We start from the raw sequence: 14,561 nt of genomic DNA on the forward strand, positions 1-14,561 counted from the left end.
TGTACTGTACTGTGCAATCTCCTAATACAAGTCTCAATCAAAACACCAAAAAGTCATTTATCACAATTTAACAAAAAAAAAAAAGTGAAAGACTTGCCCCATCTTGCTGTTGGATACCATCATTCTCCCCCGGACTGTATATTTAGTGCACATGTATGTATGCTGCTGCATGTTGACTGGCCCTGCAGTCCTCCACCATAACACAGCCACTTACTAAAACTCTTTATCAAAAGCACAAAGGTATTAAAAAAAACATACAAATAACTGGGGAAAATAACCAAACATATGCACTAAATCCTGACATTCTGATAAAAGACGACGCGTTTTGGAATATAACATATCAACAGCTGCTAAAAACTTCCAATATAAAAATTGTGCATGGCTCTACTCTACAGCAGAGCGCAGCAGCTCCACCTGGCGGCCAAAGTAAGTACTGCATATTTAGGATCCAACATGGCCGCGCACCGGAAAACGTTAGCATGTTGACTTCTGCTGCACACTTCAGGTAAATTAACGCCCACAGACGACTTCAGCGTAGCCAGACGAACGATAACAATTGTATTCGTACAATACTTTAACCCTCTTTACGGTGAGCAATTCCTTTAATCTTTAAATGTACTGTAATGTGAGCCCTTCGATACATGGCTATGAGCAAACACAAACAGGATACATGCTGCACTACTTCTTGACGGCCTGATGGGGGCACTGTTGTACCCCCCCAACTCCCCACCAAGAGCTCAGTTAATGTATTTAAAGACAAAACTGCCAAGGTCGAGTTTCCAAATCTATTCGATTTCGTTTCAAAAGGTTCTAAATCGATTAATGACGATTTGATTTGATTTGATCTACTTTAAAAAATGGACCAAATATGTTACAAAATACAAATGTAATTGTGTGAATTTTCTACACCAAAATTCATCTATTTATTCAACTTATTCTTCTTCTTCAGATTGTGGCGCGCTCTACCTTCCACATTTTACACCCGATTCAAACCGTTCCAACTTCAAACTGTTCAGCCTATTCAGGAATCGCGGGCTTTCCCTTGACAAATTCCGAAAATTCCCAGAATTCCAGGTTTTCCGGGACATTAAACATATCAATCAATCAATCAATGTTTATTTATATAGCCCTAAATCACAAGTGTCTCAAAGGGCTGCACAAGCCACAACGACATCCTCGGTATAGCCCACATAAGGGCAAGGAAAAACTCACCCCAGTGGGACGTCGATGTGAATGACTATGAGAAACCTTGGAGAGGACCGCATATGTGGGTAACCCCCCCCCTCTAGGGAGACCGAATGCAATGGATGTCGAGTGGGTCTAACATAATATTGTGAGAGTCCAGTCCATAGTGGATCCAGCATAACAGTAAGAGTCCAGTCCACAGTGGGGTCAGCAGGAAACCATCCCGAGCGGAGACGGGTCAGCAGCGCAGAGATGTTCCCAACCAATATACAGGCGAGCGGTCCACCCCGGGTCCCGACCCCGGACAGCCAGCACCCCATCCATGGCCACCGGATCTGTGTGTCTTCCCCTCCACAAGGGATAGGGGGGAGCAGAGGAGAAAAGAAAAGAAACGGCAGATCAACTGGTCTAAAAAAAGGGGGGCTATTCAAAGGCTAGAGTATACAAATGAGTTTTGCAAGTTTGTCCTTAAATAACATAGTGAACATACTAGACAACTTGTCTTTTAGTAGTAAGTAAACAAACAAAGGCTCCTAATTTAGTCTGCTGACATATGCAGTAACATATTGTGTCATTTTCCATTCTATTTTGTCAAAATTATGAGGGACAAGCTGTAAAAATGGATTATTAATCCACTTGTTCATTAACTGTTAATATCTGGTTACTTTCTCTTTTAACATGTTCTATCTACACTTCTGTTAAAATGTAATAATCACTTATTCTTCTGTTTGATACTTTACATTAGTTTTGGATGATACCACAAATTTAGGTATCGATCCGATACCAAGTGGTTACAGGATCATACATTGGTCATATTCAAAGTCCTCATGTGTCCAGGGATGTATTTACTCAGTTTATAAACATAATATACATTTAGAAAAAAGATCGATGTACCGTATTTTCCGCACTATTAGCCGCCCTGGGTTATAAGCCGCGCCTTCAATGAACGGCATATTTCAAAACTTTGTCCACCTATAAGCCGCCCCGTGTTAAAAGCCGCATCTAACTGCGCTAAAGGGAATGTCAAAAAAACAGTCAGATAGGTCAGTCAAACTTTAATAATATATTAAAAACCAGCGTTCTAACAACTCTGTTCACTCCCAAAATGTACGGTAATGTGCAAATGTGCAATCACAAACATAGTAAAATTCAAAATAGGTAAGAGCAATAGCAACATAATGTTGCTCGAACGTTAATGTCACAACACACAAAATAAACATAACGCTCACTTTCTGAAGTTATTCTTCATTCATAAATCCCTCGAATTCTTCTCCTTCGGTGTCCGAATTAAAAAGTTGGGCGAATACGGGATCCAAAATGGCCGGCTCCGTCTCGTCGAAGTAATCGGAGTCAGTGTCGCTGTTGTCCAGCAGTTCTGTGAATCCTGCCTTCCGGAAAGCTCGGACCACAGTTGTGACCGAAATATCTGCCCAGGCATTTACGATCCACTGGCAGATGTTGGCGTATGTCGTCCGGCGCTGTCTCCCTGTCTTAGTGAAGGTGTGTTCGCCTTCGGTCATCCATTGTTCCCACGCCGTTCGCAGTCGTGCTTTAAATGCCCTGTTGACATCAATATCGAGCGGTTGGAGTTCTTTGGTTAATCCACCCGGAATGACGGCGAGTGTTGTATTTGTGTGCTTCACTTGTTTTTTGACACCATCTGTGATGTGGGCGCGCATGGAGTCGTATATCAACATGGACGGAGCTGCGTGAAAAAAGCCACCCGGCCTCTTCGCGTAAACTTCCCTTAACCACTCGCTCATCTTTTCTTCATCCATCCATCCCTTCGAGTTAGCTTTTATGATGACGCCGGCTGGAAAGGTCTCTTTTGGCAAGGTCTTCCTTTTGAATATCACCATGGGTGGAAGTTTCTGGCCATTAGCATGGCAAGCTAGAACCACAGTGAAGGACGACTTCTCATTCCCTGTGGTGCGAATATTCACCGTACGTGCTCCCGTTGTATCCACAGTGCGGTTCACAGGAATATCAAAAGTCAGTGGAACCTCGTCCATGTTGATAATGTTCTCTGGCCGGATCTTTTTTTCAGCTATCTTGTTTTTACAATATGCACGGAAAGTAGCCAGCTTTTCTTGAAAGTCTTCAGGCAGTTGCTGTGAAATAGTAGTCTGTGTGCGGATGGAGAGATTGCGTCTTTTCATGAACCGGAAACACCAAGAAGCACCACCTTTAAAATCATCCAGGTGAAGTTCGCTTGCTAGCGCTGTTGCCTTCATTCGAATAGTGATGGTGCTGACACTTCTGCTTGCTGCTCTCTGCTCAACAACCCACTGTTCGAGTTTGTCCTCCAACAGTTTCCATCTTGCTTTGTTCCCTCGGAAACTCTGTTTTGTATTCTTTACCTGGCGCAGGTCATCTTGTTGCTTCCTCCACCTACGCACCATTGATTCATTTATGTTATATTCTCTTGCTGCTGCTCTATTTCCGTGTTCTTCGGCATGACTTATTGCCTTAAGTTTAAATTCTGCGTTATACGCGTGTCGCTTAGTAGTAGCCATTTTGTGGTCTTTACAGATGTAAACACACAAAGGAAATGAAACGTAATACCCGCGCGCTTCTTCTTCTACGAGGGCGGGTGGTTGCTTACCGTAGAAGAAGAAGCGCTTCCTCTTCTACAGGGGCGGGTGCTTACCATGGCAGTTGCTTACCATAGAAGAAGAAGCGCTTCCTCTTCTACGGGGAAAAAAGATGGCGGCTGTTTACCGTAGTTGCGAGACCGAAACTTTATGAAAATAAATATTTATATTAATCCATATATAAGGCGCACCGGGTTATAAGCCGCACTGTCAGCATTTGTGAAAATTTGTGGTTTTTAGGTGCGGCTAATAGTGCGGAAAATACGGTAATCATAGTAGTATTGACTAGATACGCTATTGTACTTGGTATCATTACAGTGGATGTTAGGTGTAGATCCATCCATGGCGTTTGTTTACATTTTGATGCCGGTGACCGACAGTGTGTAGTGAAGCATGTTTAGCTATTCCTCGTCCTGCAGGGATGATACTTGTAAGAAACTTACTTTATTTGTCGCCATGGAGGCGAGGATTAGTGATTTAGAAGTAGCTAAATGGACGTTAGCCGCTAGCTAGCTAGCCATGTCTTAAAGCACCTCTTCCTGAGGGCGTTTCAGTGTTATAACTTCACCTTTATCGTTAGTTTTTAAGCCAAAATGCGTCCGTTCTCCCTTTTCTGTCTACACACCGTGTCTGCTTGTTAGTACTCTGTGATTGTGCGCTGCCGAACATGCTCCTCTGCTCGTAAACCAGCAATGTCATGATGAGACGACGCGCTGTCATGCCCGGGAACCGGTACTTTTCAAACAGAGTATAGTACAGTTTTTGATTCATTAGTACCGCAATACTATACCAGTACCGGTATACCGTACAACCCTAATACATACACTTGCTTTTTTATAGTAGGCTGACCATATTCTGAAATCCCCAAAAAGAGGACACATATACAGTATGCGTGCCAAGGTGAAAATTTGCCAATGATACTCGAACTTCCTTTATAAATAATAATATTTATTAATAATATATTTATTTAAATAAAGCCTTTTTTTCTCCTCTGTTGACAGCAGTGTTGGCGCTAGGAATTTTCAAAACGGGGTCCCAGGGACCCCATCAAGTCATAAAAATGGGGTCCCACAGTAAATTTTTGGGGTCCCACTTTTTTGTAAGCGTTTTGAAAACAAATAATAAACGTATGCATTATCCTGTTATATCTCACATTCTATATTGTGTTTTGGAAAAAGGTTGTCATAAACGTTACTTAATTCATAAAAAAAAAAAAAACAATAAAAAAAGAAAACTAATTTGTATGCATATGTAAATGTATTCAGTTATAAACATTCATTGACTTTTCTTTCCTTCATGGATCTAAACTTCACCGCTCCTGGTAGTTTTTTCTATGTTTTTATTTAATAAGTTGTAGGTGTATTTATTTCAGTATAAAAGTGTAAAAAGTGTTTTGCTTAGGTCATGAAATGATGATAATGGTGTGCCAGGGCATACATACATTTGATATTTAACGCTTAAATCTCTGGAGTCTACATCAATTTCACATCCATTAGTTTTTTTTATGTTGTTTTTTTGTTTTCCGCCCTTTTTTGTCAAACAAAACTATGTTTTTAATGGCAAACACACAAAATATGCAAAATCTTCCACCAAAAATATTTTTCTTAGTGGAATATTTGATGTGAAGTAATCAGAACCTTGGATAGGTCAATAATTCATAATAACTTTGATTTTGATTCAATATTATGTTTTGAGCAATGACAGTTTGAAAGAAAAAAAAACAGCTTTGTTTTATTAGTCAACATTGCAACTTTTTCTAAATTACATTTCACCTTTAAGCTTTTTTATTTCACTTTTGTTATGTTTTTGTTTATTTTAATGGTATTTGCCGTGGGCCTTTAAAACATTAGCTGTGGGCCGCAAATGGCCTCCGGGGCACACTTTTGACACCCCTGCTATAGATAATAAAAAATTAAATGTGATAAATCTATGGATAAAAAGCAGAGCCTGGCGACGCATGCGCGTTTATCATAACTCTCTCTCTCTCTCTGTCTATGCCCCTCCCTCACCAATTCTGCTGCGTGCGCACACCTTCACAATTTGTTTTGTTTTTAACCCCTTCTTAACCCTGGACGTACATTGAAAATACATGCAACCCTAACTCAAAATGTCGGACATTTGAGGCATTTAAGAAACTCCGCCTTGACAGCTCCGCAAAAAAGGACATGTCCGGGTAAAAGAGGACGTCTATTTTCAGTCTATTTTATAATATTCAGTGACTCACTTTAATTTCCAGTAATTTTCTTAAATAAACAAATGGCAGATTAAATGACTGAGCATAAAAATGTGTTATTTCGGGGTTTGTGGGGAAATCTGATAGGTTCCTCTTTTTTTCCTCAAATAGTGCTCACTTGCCTGCATGTGAATGTCCTCTTCTCATCAGCTGCCATGCACCCAGGAGAAGTAGCGCTCTGTGCTTCGCGACTTGAGAAACTGCACGCCGGCCGAAGCTACGGCGACATCTTGGCTCTCGTCGGCGACCTCGACAACTGTGACGTCACCGCGGAGCACCTCGAGGACATCGCCGACGTTCTCTACAAGCTCCTCAAAGGATGCTCTGATGGAGGCGTGAGGAGGGCGACCAGGGGCCTGCTGTCCAAGTGGAGGAGGCAGCACAGGAAGGACCTGACAGGTGTGAGATGTTCAGGTGACCTGGAAGGTGCTGAAGGTTTGAATGGAGGAGGTTCCCACTTGTGTAACTTTAGTGCCTCGTCGTCCCCGGCTGGCGTAGAAGGCTCCTCTGTAAGGTCCAAATGTGTCCAACTCCTGGTGTCTGCCCTCGGACCCGAACCAGGTGATCTGGGCAAAACCACAGAGTTGGCCGCAGAGGTGGAGCTGCACATCCACCGCCTCCACGCACCCAACCAGGCCAAGTACAAAGCCTGCGTGAGGAGCAAAGTCGCCAACTTGAGGAACCCTAAAAACGGCCACCTGCGCCACGGCCTCTTGGGCGGCCGCCTGCCTCCCGAGGCTTTCGCCCGCATGTCGGCCGAGGAGATGGCCTGCGACGAGCTGCGGCGGCTGAGGAAGGAGCTCTCGTCCCGCGGCGTGAGCGAACGGCAGCTGCCGCTCGGGCCGGAGGGGACGGAGACGCGCAAGATCCGTTGCGAGCGGTGCGGCGGCTCCAACTGCAGGGTGACGCAGGTGAGCCGGGGGGCGCTCTTCCTGCCGGCGTGGGTGCGGCGGGGGGGCCCTGATGATGACGCGATGACCTTTGTTACATGCAGCGAGTGTGGGCAGCAGTGGTACCACAGCAGCTGGGTCTGCCTCTGATGGTCCTCAGCATTTGCTAACAATTACAGATCCAAATTGACCTTTGTCCCAATTATACACACAGACTTTTTTTTATCTTTGGAATAAAACTTTGGGAAGACTATGGCCTGGGAACGCCTCGGGATCCCCCAGGGAGGAGCTGGACGTAGTGGCTGTGGAGACGGAAGTCTGGGCTTCTCTGCTTAGGCTGCTGCCCCCGCGACCCAACCTCGGATAAGCGGAAGAAGATAGATGGAATAAAACTTTACTATGTCATAGGGGTGTAACGGTACACAACAATTTCGGTTCGGTACATACCTCGGTTTAGAGGTCACAATTCAGTTCATTTTCGGTACAGTAAGAAAACAACAAAATATACATTTCCCTGGATAATCCATCCATCCATCTATCCATTTTCTACCGCTTATTCCCTTTGGGGTCGCGGGGGGCGCTGTAGCCTATCTCAGCTACAATCGGGCGGAAGGCGGGGTACACCCTGGACAAGTCGCCACCTCATCGCAGGGCCAACACAGATAGACAGACAACATTCACACTCACATCCACACACTAGGGCCAATTTAGTGTTGCCAATCAACTTATCCCCAGGTGCATGTCTTTGGAGGTGGGAGGAAGCCGGAGTACCCGGAGGGAACCCACACAGTCACGGGGAGGACATGCAAACTCCACACAGAAAGTTCCCAAGCCCGGGATTGAACCCAAGAATACTCAGGACCTTCGTATTGTGAGGCAGATGCACTAATAATGTTTACCAAATTTGCAAAATCTTTCACCAAAAATATTTTTCTTAGTGGAATATTTGATGTGAAGTAATCGGAACCTTGGATAGGTCAATAATTCATAATAACATTGATTTTGATTCAATATTATGTTTTGAGCAATGACAGTTTGAAAGAAAAAAAAAACAGCTTTGTTTTATTAGTCAACACTGCAACTTTTTTCTAAATTACATTTAACCTTTAAGCTTTTTTATTTCATTTTTGTTATGTTTTTGTTTATTTTAATAGTACTTTTTAGAGATGTCGCCGATATTATCGGGCCGATAAATGCGTTAAAATGTAATATCGGAAATGATCAGTATCGTTTGTTTTATTATCGGTATAATTTTTTTTAATTTTATTATTATTTTTATTTTTATTAAATCAACATAAAAAACACAAGATACACTTGCTGCTGGTCCACTAATAGTACTAACCTTTAACCTGGTCCACTAATAGTACTAACCTTTAACAGTTAATTTCACTAATTTTCATTAATTACTAGTTTCAATGTAACTGTTTTTCTATTGTTTTACTTTATTTTTTATTCAAGAAAATGTTTTTAATTTATTTATCATATTTTATTGTATTAATTTTTTTTTAAAGTACCTTATTTCACCATACCTGGTTGTCCAAATTAAGCATAATAATGTGTTAATTCCACGACTGTATATATCGGTATCGGTTGATATCGGTATCGGTAATTAAAGAGTTGGACAATATCGGAATATCGGATATCGGCAAAAAGCCATTATCGGACATCCCTAGTATTTTTAGAATGTGCCGTGGGCCTTTAAAACATTAGCTGTGGGCCGCAAATGGCCTCCGGGGCACACTTTTGACACCCCTGCTATAGATAATAAAAAATTAAATGTGATAAATCTATGGATAAAAAGCAGAGCCTGGCGACGCATGCGCGTTTATCATAACTCTCTCGCTCTCTCTGTCTATGCCCCTCCTTCACCAATGCTGCTGCGCCACAATTTGTTTTGTTTTTAACCCCTTCTTAACCCTGAACGTACATTGAAAATACACGCAACCCTAACTCAAAATGCCGGACATTTGAGGCATTTAAGAAACTCCGCCCTGACAGCTCCGCAAAAGAGGACATGTCCGGTGAAAAAAGGACGTATGGTCAGGCTATCGTAGCCCGTTAGCTGCTAGCATGCCGTGTGTTGTGCCTCGATGTGCATTGTTTACACAACGTGCGTTACGCTACTTAATATGTCCGTGTGGAAACTCGTTCGGTACACCTCCGAACCGAACCGGAACTCCTGTACCGAAACGGTTCAGTACAAATACACGTACCGTTACACCCCTACTATGTCATAATAGTCTTTCAAAGCCAGGTGGTATATGGTCCTTTAGTCGGCGTGGTACACACACATACAGTTTCCCTTAAGGGTGTTTTCTTTTAAAGTGTTGCCTCTTATCAAACGCTTCCTCATCAGTCCTGTGGCTTTACGTTTGCTGCGGTCGCTGCTATTAACACTAGGTCTTGGCTTAGCAACACATGCATCTTTGTACTGCTTTCATTCATCGACACCAGTGTTTTTCAACCTTTTTTGAGCCAAGGCACATTTTTTTGCGTTGAAAAGGCACACCACCAGCAGAAGTCATTAAAAAACGAAACTCAGTTGACAGTAAAAAGTCGTCGTCGCAATTGTTGGATATGACTTTAAACCATAACCAAGCATGCATCAATCTAGCTCTTGTCTCAAAGTAGGTGCACTGTCACCACCTGTCACATCACCCCCTGACTTATTTTGACCTTTTTGCTGTTTTCCTGTGTGTAGTGTTTTAGATCTGGTCTTGCGCTCCTATTTTGGTGGCTTTTTGTCTTTTTTTGGTATTTTGCTGTTGCAGTTTCATGTCGTCCTTTGAGCGGTATTTCCCGCACCTACTTTGTTTTAGCAATCAAGAATATTTCAGTTGTTTTTATCCTTCTTTGTGGGGACATTGTTGATCGTCATGTCAATTTGAGGGATCCAGCACGGACACACAGAGCAGGCAGGTCATTGTTTTGACTGCTCGAAGAAAACAACATCTTAATCTACGATTTGACTCCCTCGAATGGCCTTGATGCTATCAGGAACAGGCTGTTCTGAAGAACTCCCCCGAGGACTCTTCAACGATGGACGCTTTTGACCTTCCTTTTTTTCAATAACACCTGGTGTCGAACTTTGAGATCGGCCCCAGTCCACAAAAACATTTCAACATCTCACCCAAGTTAATTGGGCATACACGCACACACCTGCCCCTCCCCCAATCAACACCTTCACCACTGCTTAATTCCTCCGGGGTTGTGGATGGCTGAGTAGCGCCTCTGTTGCGAGTTGTTGTGATTACATGTATCATGTTTATGTGTGCCATGCTATGTGAGGTTTTTTCCTCGGACTCAGTCTGGACCCCTCCTGAGGGTCCAGCCTTAGACTGATATTTTTTTCACTCTTCCCCCCTTTCCCAATGTCACCTTTTTCCCACCTTTTTTAAGGAGCGCCGTAAGTGGCGATCCGTTGGCGGTCCCGTCTTGTCCCCTTGTAACGTATGTCTGCTCTTAGTGGGACTGTGCCGAAAATGAAATTTCAGTTCTTATGTGTCTTGTACATGTTAAAGAATGGACAACAATAAAGCATCTTGAATCTTGAATGTTTGGATGTACATTGTGGACGCCGTCTTTGCTCCACAGTAAGTCTTTGCTGTCGTCCAGTATTCTGTCTTTGTTTACTTTGTAGCCAGTTCAGTTTTAGTTTCTTTCTGCATAGCCTTCCCTAAGCTTCAATGCCTTTTCTTAGGGGCACTCACCTTTTGTTTATTTTTGGTTTAAGTATTAGACACCTTTTCATACTTGCCAACCTTGAGACCTCCGATTTCGGGAGGTCGGGGTGGGGGCGTGGCTAAGAGGGGAGGAGTATATTTACAGCTAGAATCCACCAAGTCAAGTATTTCATATATATATATGTATAATATATATATATATATATATATATATATATATATATATATATAGCTAGAATTCACTGAAAGTCAAGTATTTTCTTATATATATATATATATATATATATATATATATATATATATATATATATATATATATATATGTATAAGAAATACTTATACATCTATATATATCAATCTATCTATCTATCAAGAGTGACAGAGACAGCACACAGTGCATGTGGATCACATGTTACCATGGCGAGAAAACATGGAGAGACTGCCAGTTATCTAGTCTCCACCAGTGGCAGAAAATGTGCCATCAGTACAACCGGACAGTGCTGTTTCAGTTCCATCACCAGGACCATCAGTGAGTCAGACACAAACTAGGCTCATCATTGAACCAGATTCAAGGGCTGCTGAGTTGCCATCATCAGAACCCAGATCACCCACAACAAAAACCCCACCAGTGATCCGCAGATACCCAGAAAGGTTTCGAGTACCACCAAGAAAACTGAATCTCTGAAGAGAGTATAAAAATATGTGTTAAAGATGTACAAATACTGTTTGTATAATAAGCATGTTAATGTTTACAAATGAGGGTTAAGAGTTCAGTACTAAAAAGAAAAGAAGAATGTGGCTTAAGTACAGTTTTTTAATTGAGCTGCTGCATTTTTTGGTTGGGTTGTTTATTTATTTTGAGTAACTTATACATTTCTAAAAGGGGAGGAATGTAATAGAGTGATCTATGTTTGTCTATTGCCATCTCCTGGTGAATGTTGGCTTTAGCGTACTGGGGTTACTTTTTGGTTGGCCAACGATTTACGTGGTGTTGCGCACCAGACGTCAAGTGTGTGAGTCTGTTCTGAAGTCTACAGTAAAGAGACTTACTTCATCACCTCGCCTGTTTATTGCCTCCAACTCAGTATATTACAACAACATTGTTCCATGCGGACCTGGAGGGGGCGTGGCCTCCAGGTCCGCCTGAATTTCGGGAGATTTTCGGGAGAAAATTTGTCCCGGGAGGTTTTCGGGAGAGGCGCTGAATTTCGGGAGTCTCCCGGAAAATCCGGGAGGGTTGGCAAGTATGCACCTTTTTACCTGCACGCTGCCTCCCGCTGTTTCCGACATCTACAAAGCAATTAGCTACCGGCTTCCACCTACTGACATCGAAGAGTATTACACGGTTACTCTGCCGAGCTCTAGACAGCACCGACACTCAACAACAACACATCATTTGCAGACTATAATTACTGGTTTGCAAAAAATATTTTTAACTCATCCATCCATCCATTTGCTACCGCTTGTCCCTCCTTGGCCCCAAATAGGTGAAATTACATAATCTCCCACGGCACACCAGACTGTATCTGCACAGTGGTTGAAAAACACTGATCTACACGATAGTGAATTTAAACATTAACTTATCAGATTTGACTGCGTTGACGCTCGTATTTAAAAACCTTCCCGTTTAACTTCTGCAGAACACCTTTTGCAAACTGAGTGACATGTCTTCTTCTGACATGCTGAAGACATCCCACTCTGGTGACTGATGTACTATGGCATCACAAATATGCAATCATACTGTAAACAAACACGGCGATGATAAGCCTTTATTATTATCGGCTCATTTTAGCAGTTGATTTGTCATAATTGCCCGTCAACGGTCGATAATTATCGACCGCCGATATTATCTTGCATTCTTGATTTATTGATGACATCGCTTCAAGGTGATCAAATCCTTCTGGTGCATTCACTTTGAAATGGTTTCATTAAAAAGCAGATGGCCTCAGCGCCTTATCAAACATTGTCGTCTAAAGGTTGACCATCTGTTTTGTTTGACCATTTGTTACTTTTCACAGCTTGTGATCTGTCTCGTGTCCTCGCTATTAATAAGATCTTGAAGAAGAAGGGATTCCTCGGCCTTTCGGTCATGGGGAACATCAAGTGCTGCGTGGTCGTCATTCACACGCTGATAAAAGGATGCATGCGTGAAGTCTTGTTTAGAAGGCTTCAAAACATGCAGGAACAGAGCTACATCACATTTTAATTTATTTCTGTTATCAGGGGTGTTTAAAGTGCAGCACATGGGGCACGGAGAATACAATTACGGAACAAAAGCGAGGAAAAAAAGTGCAAAAAGGCATAATGTAAGGAAAAAAAGTTGAAATGTTGATTCTAATAACTGACACCCTTTTTCTTTGAATATACAGTATGATACTATGATACTTGGGTTCCGCCTTTCTTTTATAAACTAAACATTTGTAAAATGGTCCTCCATATTGTTTGGCTTTTCTTTCCCTCTGGTATGCGACCCTAAGCTTTAACTACTGTGTCTTATTAGGGACCGAATGTCCCTTTGGGACAGAGGACCCTATTGTAATTGTAAGGTTTTATTATTATTATTCCGCCGCCTCTTTGAGCTGTAATTTGACCCCCTTAACATGCTTCAAAACTCACCAAACTGGACACACACATCAGGACTGGCAAAAATTGCGATCAAATAAAAAAACCCAACCCCAAAACTCAAAATTGCGCTCTAGCGCCCCCTAGGAAAAAACTGACAAAACTGCATGTAACTTCCAGTAGGAATGTCGTAGACATGAAACAAAAACCTCTATGTAGGTCTGACTTAGACCTATATTTCATACATTGACATCCTCCAGCAAAAATCAACAGGAAGTTGGCAATTCCCTCTTCAAAACAAAAGTTTAGTAAAAACAGTCACTTTTGCCTCTTTGAGCTGTAATTTGACCCCCTTAACATGCTTCAAAACTCACCAAACTGGACACACACATCAGGACTGGCAAAAATTGCGATCAAATAAAAAAACCCAACCCCAAAACTCAAAATTGCGCTCTAGCGCCCCCTAGGAAAAAACTGACAAAACTGCATGTAACTTCCAGTAGGAATGTCGTAGACATGAAACAAAAACCTCTATGTAGGTCTGACTTAGACCTATATTTCATACATTGACATCCTCCAGCAAAAATCAACAGGAAGTTGGCAATTCCCTCTTCAAAACAAAAGTTTAGTAAAAACAGTCACTTTTGCCTCTTTGAGCTGTAATTTGACCCCCTTAACATGCTTCAAAACTCACCAAACTGGACACACACATCAGGACTGGCAAAAATTGCGATCTTATAAAAAAAAACCCCAACCCTAAAACTCAAAATTGCGCTCTAGTGCCCCCTAGGAAAAAACTGACAAAACTGCATGTAACTTCCAGTAGGAATGTCGTAGACATGAAACAAAAACCTCTATGTAGGTCTGACTTAGACCTATATTTCATACATTGACATCCTCCAGCAAAAATCAACAGGAAGTTGGCAATTCCCTCTTCAAAACAAAAGTTTAGTAAAAACAGTCACTTTTGCCTCTTTGAGCTGTAATTTGACCCCCTTGACATGCTTCAAAACTCACCAAACTGGACACACACATCAGGACTGGCAAAAATTGCGATCAAATAAAAAAACCCAACCCCAAAACTCAAAATTGCGCTCTAGCGCCCCCTAGGAAAAAACTGACAAAACTGCATGTAACTTCCAGTAGGAATGTCGTAGACATGAAACAAAAACCTCTATGTAGGTCTGACTTAGACCTATATTTCATACATTGACATCCTCCAGCAAAAATCAACAGGAAGTTGGCAATTCCCTCTTCAAAACAAAAGTTTAGTAAAAACAGTCACTTTTGCCTCTTTGAGCTGTAATTTGACCCCCTTGACATGCTTCAGAACTCACCAAACTGGACACACACATCAGGACTGGCAAAAATTGCGATCTAATAAAAAAAAAAACAACAACACCAAAACTCAAAA

General features: G+C 42.0%; 1 protein-coding gene across 3 annotated transcripts; it reads left to right on the top strand.

Annotated features, from left to right (window-relative positions):
• The first annotated feature begins 444 nt into the window (after positions 1–444).
• Positions 445–10,671, top strand: LOC133622463 (transcription elongation factor A N-terminal and central domain-containing protein). Of its 3 annotated transcripts, none has more exons than XM_061985241.1 (2): positions 445–505; positions 6,124–10,671. In XM_061985241.1, the coding sequence occupies exon 2, from the start codon at positions 6,168–6,170 to the stop codon at positions 7,050–7,052; it is 885 nt and encodes a 294-aa protein (XP_061841225.1). In that variant the 5' UTR covers positions 445–505; positions 6,124–6,167; the 3' UTR covers positions 7,053–10,671. The 3 variants fall into 3 exon arrangements, with proteins under 3 accessions (XP_061841225.1, XP_061841226.1, XP_061841224.1); XM_061985242.1 differs by having other exon boundaries at positions 453–505; positions 6,163–10,671; XM_061985240.1 differs by having other exon boundaries at positions 465–589.
• Positions 10,672–14,561: the final 3,890 nt, after the last annotated feature.

Source organism: Nerophis lumbriciformis, linkage group LG23, assembly GCF_033978685.3.
Source record: "Nerophis lumbriciformis linkage group LG23, RoL_Nlum_v2.1, whole genome shotgun sequence".
NCBI classification, from domain to species: domain Eukaryota; kingdom Metazoa; phylum Chordata; class Actinopteri; order Syngnathiformes; family Syngnathidae; genus Nerophis; species Nerophis lumbriciformis.